The sequence below is a fragment of the Numenius arquata genome, chromosome 23 (assembly GCF_964106895.1).
Source record: "Numenius arquata chromosome 23, bNumArq3.hap1.1, whole genome shotgun sequence".
Taxonomy (NCBI): Eukaryota; Metazoa; Chordata; class Aves; order Charadriiformes; family Scolopacidae; genus Numenius; species Numenius arquata.
The window spans coordinates 8,023,446-8,044,337 of record NC_133598.1 but is presented as its reverse complement, the minus strand read 5'-3'; the positions used below and the strand labels follow the sequence as shown (position 1 = coordinate 8,044,337).

Here is a 20,892-nt window from a genome sequence, read left to right as displayed (position 1 = left end):
CTGACTACATTAAGGGGCCCTCTCCTCATACTTTTGACTTTTAATGCTTCATACTGTTGCCTCACCCAATATGAAAGAAAGGTTGGGAGTCTTAAGGTCACATCTGTTAGAAGCACAAATTGGTAATCAAGGCAGGCATTTCTTCAAATGCCCTACAAAAAAGGTACAGCTCCCTTTTGACTCCTGAACAATGCAGGCTCCATGTTCTAAGCTCCTCTAAGCTTTTCTCAGCATCATATTCTTCATGCTGCTCAAGCTGTGTGACTCTCTTCCAGCCTTCCCGACTTTTCCCCAAATTCATAACACTTTGCAGAGTGATGGCCTATGAATACCTTTCACCTGCATATGCCTTTGTTTTAAGTGGTAACATAGACATTTAGGGGGAAGTTACTTTGATTTCTGCAATTAGAGCAATGAAAATGCCAAACTGTATTATAAGAAAGCGATTATTATGCTTATAATTATTATAACCTTCATTGCAACAGATTTAACCCAATCCTTTCCCTTTTCTAGTCAACTTCAGTACTCTGCACGCGCTAATTAATGATGCTCCCCCAGCACCCATGAGGTATACAAATACCTCGCCCCTCTGCAGATGAGAAACTGAGGCACAGAAGTTGAGAGCTCTCACTCAGATCCAGACAGTGGTGGAGTTGAAAACAGGACTCCTCCCTGTCAGTCCCCTGCCCAAATGCTCATCCCAGCCCCAGAGACAGACTGGGGAGTCACCTGTGTTCACACATGCTCCTGATCTGCCCTAGGGAATGCCATCTATGACTGATACTAGTTTAGGTTTTTTGGTTTTGTTTCCCAGCTTCATGCAGCTGCAGGGCAGGACCCAAGTAGTCACAGCAAAGGTACGAGCCATACTAAAAATGAAGCAGAAGAGGCGGTATTGCCTGTGCGTACTGTAAAATCTATGAGTACCAGCAAGCACAGTTATCTTCAAAGATTTTAAAAAACTGATTCTTCAGAGCAACAATACAACAAGTGATTTGCAACTTGCTACTTCTAGCCTAATTTCCTTTCCTCTAAAACAGCTGCTTTCCTGGCCAGAAACTACATGCTTCTCTTTGTGCTAAACAAAGTGCAGTGGGCTTGTGGGAAAGGATATAATTTTCTTCCAGCTTCTTTCAGAAAACATCCGACTAACAGCCCAGGAGGGTTTGTAGATTCATGAGTACTCTCAGAAAGAAACAGGATGCTGGTGGCAGGGCTTGTACAAAGCTGCAGGACTTCATTACCGGTGCTGATAGAGCAACCTCTGTGCTGCTCCCATTTTGGGAATCTAATTCTGAAGTACTTCGGCATCACACTTCACTGTCGGGAGGAGAGCTAAATGTAATCTTGCAGCAATAGGCCTTGGAAACTGAAGAGAATGATAGGGAATTTCTCTGTACTTCATGTCTCTTGACAGGATACAGGGAAAAGGAATTGAGAGTAGGAGACTGCTGCTCATTCCCGTTTCCCTAGAATCCATGTCCCTCTGTCTACACTTCGTCTCCTACAACCTGAGCAGAGATTTCTCTGTTTGCTCTCACAACTGCCCTGATACATTATAGCAGTGTGAAAATCAATTAACTGCTCACTCTATCACAATAAAGAAGCCACCCAACCTTATATAATTCTTTTTAATTGTTTTCTTACATTATGACATTTTGCTAAACTTATTCTGCCATAACTTACATCATTTAATTTCTCAAAGTGCTAATAATTTAATTGCTTCCTTCCTGCAGACAAAGTGCCTGAACTGTCTTCCCTCATTCAGAACATTATAAAAAGTAGCTGGCATGAATACCTAAAAGGGGTATTTTGTTCACAAGGCCTTCTAGAAGACTGCTTTCTCCAGAGTCTCTGTGTTGCATCTCAGACAACCACAAAAGTTATAGAAACCTACCCAGACAATTCCTCGCATAGTGGGACCACTTTCACTATAGAAAGTCACCCAGAGATGAAAAACATGGCAAATCTCATAAGCAAAGTTCTATGGGTTATTGGGCTGCAGTGACAGTAGAATGCAACATCTTGGGTAGTATGGATTACAATGTTGGAATAAATATATTGCTAATACTTTATAAGAAATAATCATTTCTCCTCTGGTTCATATATCACTTCCGAACTCTTCATGCACTCTACACTTTAAGAAAAAAGTAACAGAAGGTAATTAATCACCCTGAATATTAATTGCTGAGTTTGCAAAGAGAAACTCCAGAATTGTATTCCCACATACCGTAAGGGTAGTGAAGCACTGGAACAGGTTGCCCAGGGAAGTTGTGGATGCCCCATCCCTGGAAGTGTTTAAGACCAGGCTAGATGGGGCTTTGAGCAACCTGCTCTAGTGGAGGTGTCCCTGCCCAGGGCAGGGGGGTTGGAACTCAATGATCTTTAAGGTCCCTTCCAACTCTAACCGTTCTATGATTCCATGATCTGTTAGTCAGCTTTTGAAAACAAACGTGCCTTTTTTTTAAAAAAGCAAGTACATGCAGAACAGAGGAGAAGCTATCAAGCAAGCAAGTTATGTAATTTGTTATTTATAATTTCTACTAACCTTTTGTTTATCCTGAATATTTTCTGATGTGAAGTCAGTAGCTTTTGCAGGAATCCAAGCTATCTCTCCTCTCTTACGTCCTGTTTATAAACTCTGGATCCTCCAAATTATTTACCAACAATATTTTCACTATTTCAATTTTATGAAAACAGAAAGAAGGATTCACATAGATCACCAAGAGGAGTACAGGACACAGAAAGAGGTAGGTGGACAGGCAAACTGATTTATAGCATGATTCATCCCCCCAAGGCCATTGTTGTCATCAAGGGATAATCAGAAACAGGCTTTGCTCGTTGTCGACAGCATCAGTTTCACCTTGTGACACTTAACTCAGCACCAAGATCAGCTGTGCCACCATAATGACTGCCCCGTTCTACTGCTGCATCTCGTGTACTGTTTCTTAATGGTTTCTTTGCTTTTAAGGTGATGCACTGTGTGCTTTTTGTTTCCAGCCTAAGAGCTCGTAATATAAATGAAATGTGTCAAATAATTGGACTAAGTTGCCCAGACCAGTGGGCAACAGAAATTTTTTTTTTTTTTTTTTTTTGTGAATTTTATGCTTCTTCTCTTTTTATCACTAATTACTGCCTGGATACTGGGACCCAGAAGTAGCCTACTGAATCCTACTCGGTGGAGTCAGAATGTTTCCTAGAGACAAAAGGAACAATATATCAGTTTATATTAATGTCAAACCCAGCTAACTGAAACTAAAATGATAAAAAAAACTCTTCCCCAAATCTCTTGAAAACGACTCAAAATCATGAGGTACTTTAGATGATAAATTTAGCAATTTAGTTCCATGTGTCCATTTGCTTTCTAACTTTCTTAGCATTAGGATTCAATCTTTCTAGCTCTTTATTGCTAGTAAATTGCTTTGACAAACAAAAGTGGCCGGTATGTCTAGCCCTAATTAATACTGTCCTCCTAATTAGGCTGTATGGCATTTTTTACAGCCTCAAAAGCAATAAAAAATCTGCAAAGTTTGTCCCAGATCCTGCCTCTTTGCAGACCTCAATAACCTTTTATGTAGTTTGTCTTCTGCAGAGTACTTTTATGGGTGTCATAAAAATTTCAGGTACCCTATATAGGTATGCACAGATATAAATACACACACATATATAGACGTATATACATTCACATTACAGAAGGGTACCAATACAAACAGGAATGAGTTGATCTTAATTTAATTCAAATAAATAGAAAAAATAATTGATAGTACTGGCAACGCATCTCAGTCAGAGCAAAAAACCCATAGTATTACTGCCTGGTTAGTACAAATGGTAACTTTGCTGTGTCAAATGCACACAGTCAGTCACTGTAGCTCATATCTACACTGTGCCCTTCTGCTTTTTCATTCACACGTACGCTGCACTCATTAACTGTAGTGACCACTTGTATCAGGAATCATAGAATCATTTAGGTTGGAAAACACTTTAAGATCATTGAGCCCAACCATAAATCTAACACTGCCAAGTCCACCGCTGAACCATGTCCCTCAGCACCACGTTCACATGCCTTTTAAGTACCTCCAGGGATGGTGACTCAACCACTTCCCTGGGCAGCCTGTTCCAATGCTTGATAACCCTTTCAGTGAAGAAATTTTTCCTAATATCCAATCTAAACCTCCCCTGGCACAACTTGAGGCCATTTCCTCTTGTCCTACCACTCATTACTTGGGAGAAGAGACTGACTCCATCCTTGCTACACCCTTCTTTCAGGCAGTTGTAGAGAGTGAGAAGGTCTCCCCTCAGCCTCCTTTTCTCCAGGCTGAACAACCCCAGCTCCCTCAGCTGCTCCTCATAAGACTTGTTCTTTAGAGAGTCTCTAGTCTCTCTTCATAGCGACAGGGAACTGTGCCAAGACCCCAGGGTCCTCCTACATCAGCAGTTTCGTTACTGCCAGTTGGATGGGAAATTAGGACATCACAAAGTAAACAAACACTGCAGTAGAAAATCTCATCCACTTTAGAGTTCAGAGCGCAGCCATGTATTGAAATCACATCTAAAGTAAAAAAGGTTGCGGTATCTCTTATCCAGGAAATGTAGCACTAATAAATGAGAGTCAAACTGCCATTTTTGCTATGATGTGTATAGGTAGAAGTGCAAAGCATGAGTATCTGTCGACACTTCAACTTTGTAAGACATTTAAAGTATAAATTGCCTAACAACAATCTAACTGGGAGAAATATTCTCTTCCAGTTCTCCAATAAAACTAGATTAAAGTTAACAGCCTGAATAGATTGTTACAAAATATATGGAGCAGAAACAAGTTCGGTAAAGCTGAAAATTCAAAAGATTAACTCATATACTTCAGTGATCTTCTCAAACCAGAGTAAGTTTAAATTCCAGTGCTGTATTTAACCACGTCTACAATGTTTGTGGATGTGGGAGCAGTTGCTGGATGTAAAGTTCCTGACAATTAGCATATTTTCCTTCTGCTCTCATGGACAGGTTAGAACTGTGTTTCAGTCAGGCTTCCTAACGGAGTGGGGTCCTGAGAACACTGGAGTTGTAGCCTGCTAGCATGAAGATCAAAATATATGTCTAGATATTTAAACATGTTATTCTGCATAACAGATACCCCTTTCATAGCAAGCATATAAGTAGATCACACTGGTGGTGTTAGCTATAGAGAAAACATGTCCAAGATGTACAATTTCCACTTAGCTTTAGGGATAACTTTCTCCTTTCCTGCTTTTTCTCTTCCAGAAAATGACATTCCATGAATGATTATCTCATTATCACCAGGTCCCAACTATTACTGGTATTTTTTGTAGGATAAACAGGATCAATAGATGTTAAATACGAGCATGGAAATTTAAAGGAGAAATTTGAAAAAATAACAGGATGCATGTATATAGCACAGAAGACAGCACCTGCTGGGCACTAAAGCATGCAAAACCACTATTTTGGTGTACAAATCCCAGGACTAGGTTTTTACTATATGTTCTTGTCCCTAAACATTTGTAAGAGTAAAACTGATCTTGGAAGCCAGGGCTTTAATTGCTTTCACTCCAGATGCACGAGTGAGATTTTTTCCAAATCTTGTTGAAACTTAAAGAACTTCCCCAGAACAGAACTGAACGTACCTTAAGACTGTTTTTAAACGACTGCAGCGTGCGTGAGAACGGGCAGGCCCGGTCGTGTGCCACGCTGGGAGGGAGCCTGAGGGTGCAGGCTAAGCACACTTCTGCCATGCACAGCAGGCACGGCCGGAGCGCCTTTGCCGCCTTTCATGAATGAACTTCGGGAGGTTTTCTTATGAATGGGAGCTCCGGCCTTGAATGAATTCCAGAGTACTGCGATGCGATTGGCCCTGAAGGCTAAAGCTACTCCCACTTCTGACTGAGTGCGGGCCAAAAAGAGCTGGGATTGGCGGGCGTGTCCCAACGCCGAGCTCCATTCACGAAGTGAATGAAACAAAGGAGCCCCGCGCCGGGTCCCCGAGCGCGGCGATGCGCCAATGGGAGCCCGCCCCGGGGCGCGCGGCGGCCTGAGGGTGCGGCGGGGCGGGGCGGCCCCGGGCTCCGCGCGGGCCGCGGGCGAGGGGCGGGGACCCGCCGGCCCGGGGCGGCGGGGGCTCGGCCCGGCTGGGCGCCGGCGGGACCGGTCCCGCCTCGTATCCCAACTTTCGGCAGCTGCGGCGCGATCACCGCCTCTCAGGGTCGGCGGGAGCGCCGGGGAGCCGCGCTGCCCGCCCGCCGGCCGTCCCGCTGCTGACCTCGGCGGGAGGCGGCCGCCTCTCGGGGCCGGCCCGGCCGCTGCCTTCCGCAGGTGCCCGCCGAGAGGCGCTGGCCCCGCGCCCGCGGAGGCAGCGTCCAGGCGGCAGGATGAAGGGGTACCTGGACCAGCAGGTGCCGTTCACTTTCCCTCAGGTGAGCGGCGGCTCCGCCGGGCGCGGGGTGCTCCGGGCCGGGGCCCGCTCCGGTCAGGGACCGCGCGCTGATCTGCTCCTTCCGCAGCAGCCTCCGGGCCAGGCTCCGGGTGGCGGAGCTCTGATGGGCGCTAGGAAGAGACCCGTGGAGCCAGGGCTGCCGCCGGCACGGGATTCGGAAGGTAAGGGGCGCCGGGGTGGAGGGAGGGATGGGGACGGGAAGGCTTCTGGGCAGCGACCAAGTCCTCCCCCTGCGCCTCCACCCCCACCTCCTCCTTCCGCCCGGCATCTCCGTCGCTGGAGCATCCCGCTGTCCCTCCCCGGCGCTCCATTGAGGAAACCTTTCACTTTTCATGCAGACCTCTTCCAGGACTTGAGCCAGTTCCAGGAGACTTGGCTGACAGAAGGTAGGGTCCTTCCCCCTGCTCTGTTTTCTTTTATTGGAATTTCAGTTGTTTGTCTTTTGATGTTTGTACTGATCCTTTGCTTTGTTTGCCTAGCTCCAAACACTAAGTATTTTTTTCAGACTCGCCAACCTCTGGCTTGTGTAAATGAAGACGCATGAATCACACTATTGTACTGGGTATTTGCTTATGAATGCAACTTGGCAACTGGCCCACTTTCCTGGTTACAATTTTCGTTTCAGGCTACTTGTAACTGGTTGAATTTTATGCTCGTTTGTCACTTATCTTTGTTGCTTGCCAGAACGTCGATATTTTCTTAAACAAACAATAAGCTATTCTTTTAATTTGGGGAATAAAGTGCTTCTCAAGTTTGTTTTTTTTTAATTTCTCTTTTTAAGTTAATTCTTTGAAAGGACCTTCCCGGAATTTACATACTGTTCAGTTTGGTGTCTAAATTGTTTTGCTTTTTGACCTCAAGGAAGAGAAAACTTCAAATCCCACGGAGTCCTGTTAATTCCAAGTGAAACTAGTTTTAAACAGTACAGTGAATTTGCTATAGTGAAAAATAGGTATTAATTGTGGGTCATCTAATAGATCTGCTAAACACGCGCACGTGCTTGAGACTGGTTTCTCTTAAATCTTCAAAAACCTTGAGCTGCCAATGAGATAAATTTGCCTCAGAATTGATTTCTGGTGGACTTTCAGTTATAGGCTTTCTAATATTTCTAGCTCACTATTCTAAAGAATTTGTGTAGAATCTCTTACAATATACAGCAAAGTGTTGTAGAATGAATTCATAAGTATCCTGGGGTGAAGGGAAGGTCACACATTGTCTCAGAGCACTGTATAGGAAGAGCTAATCTGCTATTATACATGATTAGTAAATGATGTGTAAAATGTGTATCCTTAGTCAGAAAGGCTTAGCTATGGTGCTCCAGATCTTGAAAGCCGTGTGGGAGATGGCAAGGCACACATTGATGCATGCAGTCTGAGTGACTAAAATAAACCTGGGGCTGGGCTTTAAATGTCTGATTAGGTATCCCACTTGTTTTAAGTATAGATGCTGGTTTGGGGAGAACAAGAAAATGTCTACCTGTATTGCAACTATATGAAGTAGATAATTAATACAAAAATTTAAATTTTCTTCTTGCAACTGCCACTTCCGCCAGAATAAATATGAACCCCTGAGTCACGAAGAGGCTCAACTTATAAAGTGTGTTGCTGACTCTTCAAGTCAGCAAACACACAAGAGCCTCACCAGTTTGTCTAACGGAAGTATTAAGCCTGAAGCTTCTTAATACTAAGAAGCTAATGTTGTTAACTATTTCACTGCTTACCACATTCAGGGACAACTTGTTCCAGTGAGGTAGGCTGTTCCAAGGCAAATGAGGCCTCTGCCGACTTTCAGATATCTTTTTTAGACAACCTTGGAAATACTCAAATATCCTAGACATTGCTGTTATACTGGAGCTGTACTAACAGTGCTGTCCACAGGGCAGGCACCTAGAAATAAGCTTTACTGCACTGATTTGTGGGGAAAGAGCAGCTATTTGCTGTCACGTTCTCTGTGACTACGCCAGCACTTCCTCTTACATTTCCCATTTGCGAAATGACACATACATGCAAGACACTATTAACAACTTCCCCCTCCTGCTACTGGATAATTTTATTTTTTTTCTTCTGAAATGTTCTCTTTCTGCTGATTTACAAGCTGTAGCCTATTCCGCTAGTGCCAAGCCATTCACTGCTGCTGGAGCTACTGAAAAGATTGTATATGAAGGCATAGATGTTTCCTGTTCTACTCATCACTTTGGCATAGCCTTTCCAAATGTATTAGTTGTTTTTCCTATGCTAAATGCTTAAAAATCCCTGCATGTTATGTTTCTAATGAAAACTGTGAACCCTGAGCTAATAAACTTGCTGCTGTTCTTATTTCCAAGGTAAGGAAGAAAGAAACTGGCAGGCTGTTAAGGGGTAAATCTGCAGGCAGAAGAACTGTAATCATTAATCCCAGAGGGAAACTATCCTTAGTCACTAAAGTGCATCCCAGCACATAGCTCAGATCTTTCCAGCATAGACTTATTTCTGCCTTACTGTTAATTATACCATACAAAGTGCCAAATCTAAATCTCCCCTTTCTCTCTCCCCCTCCCTCTTTCCTCCCTCCTCCCGCCTTCCCTTTCTCCCCTGGCAGCTCAGGTTCCAGACAGTGATGAGCAATTTGTGCCTGACTTTCATTCAGAAAACTGTAAGTAGCATGGGGGCGGTCGCACATCTCAGGGGAGAAGGGCAGGATACACTTAAACCAAACAAATAAATAAATGCAACACACAGACATTGAGACTAAGGTACTCGTGATGGTGACAAAAAACCAGGCTGTCTACATCCGGACAATACAAAAGTATCTTTGTGAGGTGGTAACTACCACAGTCCCTTACGCAGAGTGATTTCAACAGATGTGTATTTTAGTAGGTGTACGCGTGAATAATTAGACACCCCTGAACAGCTGAGAAAATGCATTACTGTGACAATCAAAGGTAAAATTTGTGCTATTACTCCTCCCAAAGCAAAAGGAATTAGACTGTACATGCAATTATTGGTGCTGTGTCTCCTTGCAGGTGCTTTTTTGGGGGCTCCACTCACCTATGTGGCCTCTGGCTGAGCATCTGCTGCCAGCAGGGCCTCTGTGAGATGATGGGCCTGTCTGCTGCCTGGCATAGCACAAGGGCAAAATATCCCTGAAGAGTTGTGCTCGCTAGCCTGTTTGCTCTCTGTTCTTAGGAACTGTCCACTGGACAGATTGTGTGTGTTCGCACAGGAGTGTACAGGCTGTACAACTGGTCAAAGCACTTCACCTTACAAAGGAGCTGAACGTTGCACAGGTACAAGTGTATGTATAGGAACCTTCCACTCAATGGCCACACAGCTCTGCTTTTTTCACACCAGTCCTGCTTAAGCCAGACCTCACAGCATGCCACCGTTTCATTTGGAAGCTGATGGTGAGCTAAGACTACGCGCCTGAAGTAAATACAGACTATTCTGAATAGCTCTGTGTTGCAAGCCTGACTTTTCCCAAGCATGACTTTTGCCTGACTTTTGCCAAGCATGTCAATGCTACAAGAAGATGCCTTATGGTTCCCTGGGTATATACGTGTCTGGCAACTAACTGAGAGTAGAGATGTCCACTTAAAGCTGGTGCAGTCAACTTTGGTGCCCTTCCTATGCTGATACCCCTCTCTGCCCAAGGGCACTTTTCCCCATGAAAACTAAAATGAAGCACTTTTACTGGTTGTTCTTGTCTATCTCCTTCCCCTGGGCTCTCCCCTGCAGCACAGCTGGGCTTGTTCTCAGTCATATATCTTGTTTCTTCCTCTTTTTGACCTAGAACTGAGGAGAGGGCTGGTCCCGTGTTTCACTTTGAATAAATGAATGAATGAGCCAGTTGAATGAGATAGCCTGTTCCACCTACTAGGGGCTGCAAAGAATTGGCTGCTCCCAGCACATCTAGCTTCTTGACACTTCAGTGGAGTTCAGTGTACAGGACAGAGCAATTTATTATTTTTTTTTCCCCTGAGACTCAGCTGACACATCAGTACTTTTAGATGGGTTCTATATATGTTTACTCTACACGTTGTAAAGAACTGCTGCAGACAGAAGGGAAATGGATGCCCCAGACATAGAAAGACTCTTTTATCTTTTAGCCCTTCCCTGGGCGTGGGCTGTTTGCACAGATGCAGTAGTGTCATGCTTGGGATACTGAATGCAACCTGGCGTGGGGCAGCCCCACCGGGTCAGCACACTCACACCTGCCATCAGCTTGGATGGTGCCAAGAGTTGTTTGTGAACAGGCAGCCCCAGAATTGGCTGAGCCATTTGTCCCTGAGAAGGACTAGGAGCCAGAAACAAAATAATGCTCTGGTATCTTATGAATTCGTTTATTTATATTGATTCTGTCAAGCAGTTTGAGTCCCTTTGGGTGCTGGCATGACGTAAAGATGGGCTTTTCTAGTGTAGGCTCAAACCGAAGGCAGGCAAAAGGAGTCAGGTTTGGGTTGGTTTGGTTGGGTTTTTTCCCCTCTGGCTGAGAAAATTAATTTTGGCGAGGGATGGTGACAATAGAAAGCGGCCTTAATATCCTGTGCTAATAGAGACTGCAGCAGCCCTTCTGACAGCTGCTTGCTGCAGCACTTCTGAAGGGACAATTAGAGCTTTATGTGAAGGAGAATGGCTTGAGGACAGCTGGTGCATACACAGTTCAGGTCAGTCCCAAAATAAAGTCAGCAAAAATATGAGGTATTAACAGATGAGGATGTTACTTTCCATCCTTAAACTGTAACCACAGCTCTGAACATCCCAGGCTTTGTAAGCAGCATCGTGTCAGCTTGAAGAGGTGGGAGTAAGCCGAGGAGGACTGGAGCAAGCCTTATTAAAAGCTTACAGTTTTGATTTGGAGGGCAGGTATTTCCCTTGTTTGAAAAACAAGCCTAGACCTATGTACCTTTCTCGGGTTACTTTTCTTTCCTTCCTAAATGTCAGTGACCTAACAGCAGCAGCAGAGCCCAGAGGCAAAGTAGAAGATGCTTACCGTGTCCTTCAGCCAGGATAAGATTTTCTCAGGAACTAGTGAAGGAAGTTTTGCTCCCTGCTGGATTTAATTAAGCATAAGAAGTAACAATACCCACATCCTACTTCCTTGTGCTGTAAACTGCAACCCACACTTGTTATTCATGAAATCCTAACCAGCCCAGAAATATTGCTCCTCATCTGCATCAGGCTACGACCACAGAACAGTGCACTGAAAATGAAAAGGAACCTTTTAACTTTTTTTCTGGACTGTCACTGGTGGTTTGGATGAGCGCAACAGGTACGAGATTCTCCCAGTCCCACATTCAGGGATGTTGTACTGTTAACACAGAAGAGATCCAACAAAGGGAAAACTGCGTTTGGAGATGAAACAGGCAGCTGCTGAGTATGGCAGCCTCCTGCCCAGGAATCACAGTATCCTGTAAAAGGGCCTGGCCTTTTTCCTGAGTGCTGAAATATAAACCTGATACAATTAATGAAATTAGACTCTTCAAAGGGAGGCTACTGAGAGGACTGCAAGCTGCTCTTCAAACTTTGAGGTATATTATAGTGAAAGCAAGGATTTAGAAGTCAGAATTCTGTTTTGAACTGTGCTGTAACACTGATGCAATTCCTTTGGAAAAGCGATTTTACCTATCTGAATTGGTTAGGTGCTTCTTAAAGCGCTAATTGTGTGATGTGTTTGTGAGCAAGTTAGCCCGGTGTCAGCCTGTAATAGTATGCAATACATATAATAGTATTTTCCCCACAGAAAACCTTCAGCTTTTGTAGCTACGTCTACAAAATGTGTCATCATATTAGTGCATTATAATTCAATGCAGTGCTACATGGTAATACTACTCACAAGACGCGCTTGCCAGGTATGTCAATGAAAAAGTATTTTGTGTGATGCAAATCAAAACTTTGCTTTTACGTGATGAAAAATAGAGTATGTGTGTGCGCCCCCTTATGAAATAACAGAAAATGTCTGTCCCAGCCCTGAGCAGGTTAGGAAATACCCACTCTAAATCCTTTTCAAAGTGCTCTGGATTATCGTGGAGCATGTTAACACTACCTTAGATTTGGTCTTTTAAGGTTGATGTATTATACAGACCTTACTAAATCAAGGGCAGAGCTCAGAACAGTCCAGTGAACAGTTCTGCATATCGGTATTTTGTTTCTCTCAGAGCCACCTCAACAAGGGTGAGGTGGTGGCATCTCAACTGACTTTTTACTGGCTGATAAAAATATCTCCGTAAACAAGAAAAGTGCCAACTTGGTCTTTCATTTCTCTCCCTCAGTAGCTTTTCACAGTCCTGCTAAGATTAAAAAGGAGCCGCAGAGTCCCTCCTCAGACCCCAAGCTGTCCTGCAACCACAAGCAGCCATTCCAGTACCACAATGGCGAGCACTGCCTTTACGCCAGGTAAGGCAGCTTACACAGGGGAGGGACAGGAGTTGTTACGAAATCAAGTGCTACTGCATTATCTAATAGTGAAGTGTTATGACAACAACCTGGTCTGTCTGCTGGGTAAGGGCTGCACATGGGCTGCAACACAAATTAACCAGTGGGTCAGCTCAGACCTGTGCAGAGTAGATCTGGGCTTGCCTCTTTTTTCTTCTCCCTAGTGCTGTTCCTCACTGTCCTGATGCTAAGACCAGCCTTGATATCTGTCACGTGCCTCTTTCTCCATTGCTTTCCAAAATCTGTCCCGCAAGGAGATTCCTGATGCTGTTGCCCACAGTCCCAGCTACTTGCTTGAGTTATAGTATGGCTTCTTCAGCACAGACACCTTCCGCAGTTTTCTGCTTGAAGGGTTATTGCTATTGTGCATGAAGGCAACTAATAATCAGAAAGGAAGGAGTTTATGCTGGGAGTTTTCTGGCCTAGGTGGCTGCACAGAGGGACAGCGTGTCTGCCTGTGACGCGTTCTCCCCAGGTGCTGCCACAAGTCCTTCTTGGAGAACTGTAATGCTCCAATATCTGTTTGACTGTCCCAGTGCCTATGATCAACCCAGACAAGTTGGAATCAAGTCCCCCAATCCAGGAACCCCGATACAGTCACCGGTCCAACAGTTCCCTAGGCAGGACAGGAGCTTCCTGACCCTTGCGGGGCCATCCCACCCCATATCCAGCTGTGGATACCTCAAACAAAACAGGTGAGTTATTGCCAGGAGCAGGCAGCCATTGGCAAGAAGGATTGCCCTCCTTGGTGACTCAGGGAGGAGGGGCTGCAGCATCCAGATTAAAGTGCTCAGTTTCCAGCAATCACAGGATCCCCCCGAAGTACATGGGACCCACCACTGCTGCCTAGGTTTTGAAGAAGTCTCTAACCTTAAGCCCATCAGATTCTGTGAATGATGGGCTGTGTAGCTGCTCTCAGAAACATCTTTCTTTGGGGTCACTTCCTTTCCCCAGCTTTGTGTGCAGCTCCTACAGCCCTAGACACAGGCTGAGGCCGAGGAATTTTCTGTCTCTCAGCCAGCCCTGCATCCAGGCTGAGATCAAAGGGCCAAGAAAGCAGCCATCCCATGTCCTCTCCCCTCTTCTAGCTCTGCATACCAGCCACCTGTGGAGATGTGCTGTTCCTTCCCCTCCTCCCAGGGCATGGCCCAGGAAGATCCTGTTGCCCACCAGTGCCCGATGTCTGAGCCCTGCCTCCAGTACCCTCACCAGGGCTTCAAACAGGAGTACCACGACTCACAGTATGAGCAAGCAAACCGGGCAGGCAGCAGCCGTCAGTACCCAGCAGCTGTGGTGGTCAAGCAGGAGCAGGTGGACTACATCTATGACTCAGGTAGGCAGAACTAGATCTTCCTGACTGCATAAACCAGGCATCAGTGAGGGTGACCAACCTCCTGGGTGAACAGTGGTGGTCTTCGGGCTTTGAAACAATACTAGTTCATCTTCAGGAGTGTGTGTGATCTGGGAAACTGGCCGTGGGGCAGGAAATGTGAACAGTTCTGTCTGTGCCATGGCTTGGGCCAGACTGTCCGCTGAAACTGCATCCAAGAGAAGGCTGGGGCATTCACTTTCCATATTGTGTTCTGAGAAGGACTTCGTGGTATATATTGGAAAGGTTTAATAAGATATAAGAGCTAGCAGGTGATGATAAACCCATTAGATTAAAGGCATGCATTTTTTTCCAAGGGAATAAGTAGCCATTGGGGAGACTCTCAATATTCGTAATTAGCCCACTCATGCCATCAGAAATAAAGAAAAAGGCATTCCCAGTTTCACAGGGAGTTTTTGTCTTCAGGTAGATGTGTGAGCTGGTAGGTTGTAGAAAGGGAAAGAAGTGAGGTCAACTTTGAAGAAATTATACTGAAACGTTCTGTAAATGGCAGCAGAAAGGAAGGAATCAAATATGTTGGTGCTTGTACAGAAAAACTGCCTTGGGTCTCTGCAACAGGAGGGGACCTTCAAGCGCTGGCAGAAGAAAACTGCTCTGGGTGTACAGATTGCACTGCACAGCCCTGAGCTGCAGCTCCTGACGCTGTCTGGCCCTGTGCCTTTTCCCTGACTGGAGGCAGAAGAATTTAATTCACAAAATGGAGGCAAAGATGCTGCTCGCCCAGCCCCGCTGGTGGGTGTCAGCTCTTGCTGCTGAGGTCTCTCACCGGCAGCTGACACCCACTGGAAATTGGCTGCAGCAGGTCACAGAGACACCTGATGCTCCACTTTGGAGCTTACCACAGAAGATAAACCAGCTTTGTTCTAACAGATCTAAAAGTCTAAAACTAAAACAGTCTAAAGAGACTTGAGTGGCTAACAATAAACTGGCCAATTCCAAGGACAGGCATAAGCACAGAGCACTCAGCCACGTGCAAAAGTGCTGCTCTGTGTCTCTTGTAGTGTCAACCTCCACCTTCTGCTTCCCATAGAAACAGGGTACACAGAGCAGACAGCAGAGATTTCAGAGGATCACAAGAGAAAAAAGTTTATGATTCCAAAAGTAGCTTTCTAGATACCAGACCAATCAGGTAATCCTCTTATTTTTCCACAAGGGATAAATATTCTTTTTTCAGCTGATCTGTCCAAAGACTTGCTACCCTGACATCACAATACCCTGTTCTAGAGGGAATGTTACTTCTGGTTTCATGGTGTGTTAATGGACATTTTGAATTGTTTCCTTTAGCAGAAACAAATAAAAAGCTCCTATGAGGGTGTAGAATCCACCACTGTGACTATGCTGATATTACACTTCCACTGGGTCCTTCTGTCCAGACAGGGGAAGAAAATGTGCAAGCCCAGAAGAATGCTTTACGATTGTAATAATACACAGTCTGTCAGCTCAGAGTCCCCTTCTGCCCTTAGCATCAGCAAAATGTCTACAGAAAGCAATGGCTATACACAGGAGTATGAGGGAAATGTAAGGTAAATCTTTCCAAAGCTCCCAGTTACAGTTTCCATTTCAGCTGCGGATGGAAAATAAGTTTGATTCAGAAAATGCAAGATACAGAAGATACAAATTGCAGTGCCCAGACAACAATATATGCTGCACAGAGATAATGAAAAGACTTCCTGCTTCTTTTCAAACTCAGGCTATTTTTTCCTTTATGTTTTCGCAACTGTTTGTGAGAATGCCCTATCACGATGTGAAAAAGCCAGAGAGACTTAACACATATGAAAAGACATTTGTGAGACACTGGCTGTAGTAAACATTCAAATGCTGCTGCTCTCCATTAACACCATCATAGTAGTCCTGGAAAAAAATCCCAGTTCCCTCAGCCACTCCTCATAAGACTTGTGCTCCATCTGCATGATGAAGTTGTGGTGGGATGGCTGATACATAAAGTTATCAGTCTGCCGCTAACCCTTTCACAGGGCTCTAAGAGGACGTTGGTTAGACAGCTGCACTTACCTATCCACCTACGGAGAGCAAGATCATTCTGCCTCCTCTGCTTTTTAATTAAACGCATTTGTTGCTTGTTCTGTAGATGTTCCCGGCTGTCCTTCCATGTACATAAATGTTGAGAGTTATCCAAGCCATTCAACTACAGAAGATACATTAGGTAAGAAACTCAGTGACTCTCTTCTTTTCCCTGCATTGCATTGCCCTCTGGCACCATCCTGTCTTTGTCTGTGACTGCCTATGACTATGTGGCTTTCTCTTTCAGGCTGCAGCTATGACAAGCAGATGAGGTCCTTTACTGATGATGTCTGTGTTGTTCCAGAAAAATTTGAAGGTTGGAGAAAGAATGGCCTGCAGTTTGGGTGTAAGATAGGGTTACCCATCATCTTTGCTAGCCACTTGGCCACTGTCTACATAGTTCGTTACACTGTGTTCTTGCAGGTGTGTTAGCTGTGGTTCATACCTGACTTTTTGGTATCCCATTTCTTGAGCTTTTTTAACGGCAAAAAGGCCATCTAGCATAAGTAGCTTAATTGTGATGTTCACCAGAGCTCCTCTTGGAAGAGCTGCTGGTGAACTAGCCACTCTGTTTTATGTGATCTGAAATATTCCAGGTAAACATTTGTGAGATGTGCATTTTTTTTTGCAACTGTTTTTGCACTGTTACCCTTAGAGACACCTTGTTTGTTCTTCTCAGCAGGAGACATCAAGCAGGAAGCCGGAGGGTACCGGGAAGGACCTCCATACCAGAGACGGGGATCTCTCCAGCTCTGGCAATTTCTTGTGGCTTTATTAGATGATCCAACCAACTCCCACTTCATTGCCTGGACTGGTAGAGGGATGGAGTTCAAGCTCATTGAGCCAGAAGAGGTGAAACCATTTAGCTTCTCTACAGGCTCCGGGGGAGCAGCCAGCATTTCTGAGGCTGCAAATTCCCAAGTGACTTTTCCTCTGCCCTGTGAAGGCTCCTGCCTACCAGTGGTACTCGGTGGACCCTGCAGCAAGTCAAGGTTTTTAAAAGAGGTCAAAAATATCAGTTTTAAGAAAGGCTGCTTGTAAGTTTAGAGTCTCAGCAATGCAGTGAGTCAAATTACCCACTGCCTCCATTTCCCTAGACACTTCACTCTCAAGCTTGCAGTGACTTGTGCTGCCTTATCACATTCCATACTCGAGGCTGACAGTGAGGTTTGGAGTTTTGAGCCCTACAGATCACAGAAGTTTTCATAAAAATCTGGAAGAAACTATGTCCTAGTCTAAATATATTTGTATATCAAAATTACATTAACTAAGGTGTAATTTCTGATGCTGCCATGTTCCAAAAAACCCAATGATATCTGACAATATCCGGCAGATGCACCTGTAGTATGTGTTCATATCTTGCTCCAATTAGAGTTGCATTTAGCACTGTTCTTGCTACACATCAATCTTTATGGGCGCTTTCAGTGCAGATGAGTTGTTTTGGTGGGCTGACATATGATTACAACAGATTTCTGAGTCTCATGGACAAAGCTGAAAATCACGTAGTAGGAGGAAGAAAGGCACATAGGTCTTCCAGTGAAGATGTTCCCTTATACTTGGGCTCCTGGTAAAAATGTCATCCTTGACAATATATTAAGTGTCATATAGGATGAAACAGCTTTAGCAACCTCAAGCTTTCAGAGTACTGGACATTAAGGAGAAGTAGTGACAGAAAATGAGGTCTGTAGTGGGCAAGGAGAACGCCTCTCTGTGATACAGGGTGCTTCAGTTTGAGTTCTACTCTTCTTGTTGAAAAGTTCCTAAATAATTATTGTTTGAGTCTATAATTTAAATGTTGTAAATATTTCTATGGGCCATGGTACCATTCCTCAAAAGAAAATCAGCTGGATAATGTTCTTTTGCCTTTGGGTTGGTTCACAGACTCACGCGCTGGGGTGCTTTATTCTACAGGTAGCCAGGCTGTGGGGTATCCAAAAGAACCGTCCGGCCATGAACTATGACAAGCTGAGCCGATCCCTTCGCTACTATTACGAGAAAGGCATCATGCAGAAGGTCAGTTTGCAAAGCAGATGGAGTTTTTATGCCTTTAGATAGATACAGAATGCACTTGAGCTAGCCAGGCATCCTGAGCTTTCTTTCCCCATAACTTCTCTTTACAGCACTTAAAACAAGAAGGTGTAAAGGAACTGAATCTAGGCAACATACAGGAAATAAAACAAAGGGGAATCGTGATTTCTGTCTTTTTCTGTATATGTCTGCAGTCAGGAGAGTTGGAATTTGTGCAGCTGCAGGAACATATAGTCTAGACTTGCTGTTGGTGAGAGAAAGGCTGCCTGGGGGTTGGTCCTGTGTGGCAGGGATGGTCTCTTCCAGATCCAGGACACTGGAGAGGATAATTGTTAGTGTAGCTATGTCACAGCACAGACATGTCAGGGACTGTCGATGCTGTTGCTACCTGGACAAAGAGTCAGCTGGCAGCATCCCATTTCCCAGGAGCTGTTCCACAGGAGACCAGATGGGCCAGTGCAGCCAAATGTTTTTGCAAGCCTTCTCCACTGCTGAGGAGCATTGCCTAGTGCTGCTTGTGTGCCTGCAGCGTCCATCTCATATCTTCCCTGCAGGTGGCTGGAGAGCGCTACGTGTACAAGTTTGTGTGTGAGCCTGAAGCCTTGTTCTCTCTGGCCTTCCCTGATAACCAGCGGCCAACTCTGAAGGCAGAGTTTGACCGGCAGATCAGCGAGGAGGACACAGTGCCCCTTTCTCACCTGGATGAGAACACCGCTTATCTGCCAGACCTTGGGAGCCTCCCTCCACAGCTTTACAGCAAAGGCTACCCGTACTAGCACTGCTGGGGGCACACTGTCCCACCCTTGCTCGTGTATATAAGGAGATATCTGGTTCGTATTCAATCAGTACAAGCATTTTTCCAGGCTAGCCTAGAGCAGCACTAGACTATGAATACCTGCTTTGGTCAAGAAGACTGTTCAGGTACACATGTGGATAATCACCTGACAGGGCTCTCGTGTGCTTGTGACAGTACCCTCATTTGTCAGGATGGAACTCATTCTCAGCGATGCAGACATCTGAGCAGCCGAGCTGCAGCTTCAGCAGTGTATTGGATAATTGCTGCCTCCAGCTGGAACAAACGAGCCTGTCAGTCCCTCTCATTGGTGAGGGTGGAGATGCTGTCCTATTGGGCTTTTTTTTCAGATATGAGGATCCTACAATGCTGCTCTGACTCGATTCCTCCAGTACTGAACCTCTGTATAACCTGCCCTCAGCAAGGGAGGGCTCTCACCCACATGGACTCACCTCTGCAAGACCAGTCTTGTCTTCCCTGTGAACTGCTTTGTGGGAATGGAGAATACTTGCTGTCTTGTATGTACATGCTCCAGCCTTACCACCTCCTTGCTCGTAACTCTTTGTGCCAGGGCTCTCTGGTATTTGGGCACCCTGTCTGAGCTGGGTAGCTGGGGGCTCTGGCCAGGATTAGAGCAGTCCTGCAGTACATGGCACAACATACGATTTAGGGGAACTACAGAGCTACCTGATTGCATTGGTCTGGGGCACAGGTCAAAGCCAATGTCACTTTCAGGTAGATGGATTGCAGGAGGCAGCAAGGCCTGAGCCACCAGTTCATTGTAGTGTTGTAGCTTTTCCAAACTGAACAACTTCTTCAACAAACATCCTCAAGATCTTTGAAGACCTGTCAGGCTCTTGAGTGTGGCCATCCTGGGCTTGGCTAGAAAATCATTTGAGGCAAGAAAAGAACCTGGTGGAGGTGTGTTAAGAAAATGCTTTACAAAGTAACCTAAACCATATGTAGTTCTTAATGTCTGAATTTAGACTTTACCTCCACAAATGTTTGCATGTTTTAGGGAAATCCTGATGTGTTTAAAGGCAACTATCTCTGCAGCCCAATGGAGCACATACAACATAACTAGACTTTGACTGATTTTCCACAATAGTGAACCTTTATAATGGGCACCACGTCCTCATTGAGAGGTGCCTCACTTTTTACTTAGCAGCTCTGACCACATACCCAGTTAGACAAGGAGCAGTATAGTATACCCATACAGAAAAAGCCTGTTTCCTACTGCTTCAGGTTGATGTTCCAGCTGCTGAATACAGAGCATTGCCAATGCTGCCACTGTGGTAACCTCTAGAGGAAGTTCTGTATATTGATTGAAAGCCTGATTTCCCCCCAGGACTCTCCCCTGCATGGCTAATGCCAGCTCTTCCAGCCTTGTCCCTGGGCATGAGGGCCAGGAAAGACAGCTCTCCCTGCCCAGGAAGAGGCCAGGTACTCGGAGCAGCCTGCTCTGCTGATCCCTGTGTGGTTCCAGAGACTTGCTGTTCTGGCAGCTCCTGGCCTTCCTGTCTTGCCCTGCTCCCACCTGGCAAGCACACTTCCTCTGGTGTCCCAGAAATGAGGGTGAAGGGGAACCCTTCCACTGGTATAAGCTGCCTTTACTATTTATGAGTGTAAAAATACTATAATTAATAAATTGGTCTATGTCTTTGGCCAGCGCACCTTCATTCAGCTCCTGGCTAGACCTCCCTTACCTTCTGCGCTTGCTTTGCCCATCTCCTCAGCACCAGCTTGCAGCTTTGGGTAGCTGATCCAGAGGGTTCAGGGATGCGTGTTTACTTCTGAATCTTGGTGGAGT

General features: G+C 45.2%; 1 protein-coding gene across 1 annotated transcript; it reads left to right on the top strand.

The window, feature by feature from the left end:
• The first annotated feature begins 6,377 nt into the window (after positions 1–6,377).
• Positions 6,378–19,065, top strand: ETV4 (ETS variant transcription factor 4). Its single transcript, XM_074162709.1, has 12 exons — positions 6,378–6,422; positions 6,510–6,603; positions 6,781–6,828; positions 9,020–9,073; positions 12,690–12,813; positions 13,389–13,547; positions 13,941–14,185; positions 16,329–16,403; positions 16,509–16,577; positions 16,944–17,113; positions 18,173–18,274; positions 18,844–19,065. The coding sequence occupies exons 1-12, from the start codon at positions 6,378–6,380 to the stop codon at positions 19,063–19,065; spliced, it is 1,407 nt and encodes a 468-aa protein (XP_074018810.1).
• Positions 19,066–20,892: the final 1,827 nt, after the last annotated feature.

Coding starts and splice junctions, on each gene's coding strand:
- ETV4 (XM_074162709.1), top strand. CDS start 6,378: ATGAAGGGGTACCTGGACCAGCAGGTGCCGTTCACTTTCCCTCAG. Junction 13,548..13,940: donor GGATACCTCAAACAAAACAG/GTGAGTTATTGC, acceptor CCCCTCTTCTAG/CTCTGCATACCAGCCACCTG. Junction 17,114..18,172: donor AGCTCATTGAGCCAGAAGAG/GTGAAACCATTT, acceptor TTTATTCTACAG/GTAGCCAGGCTGTGGGGTAT.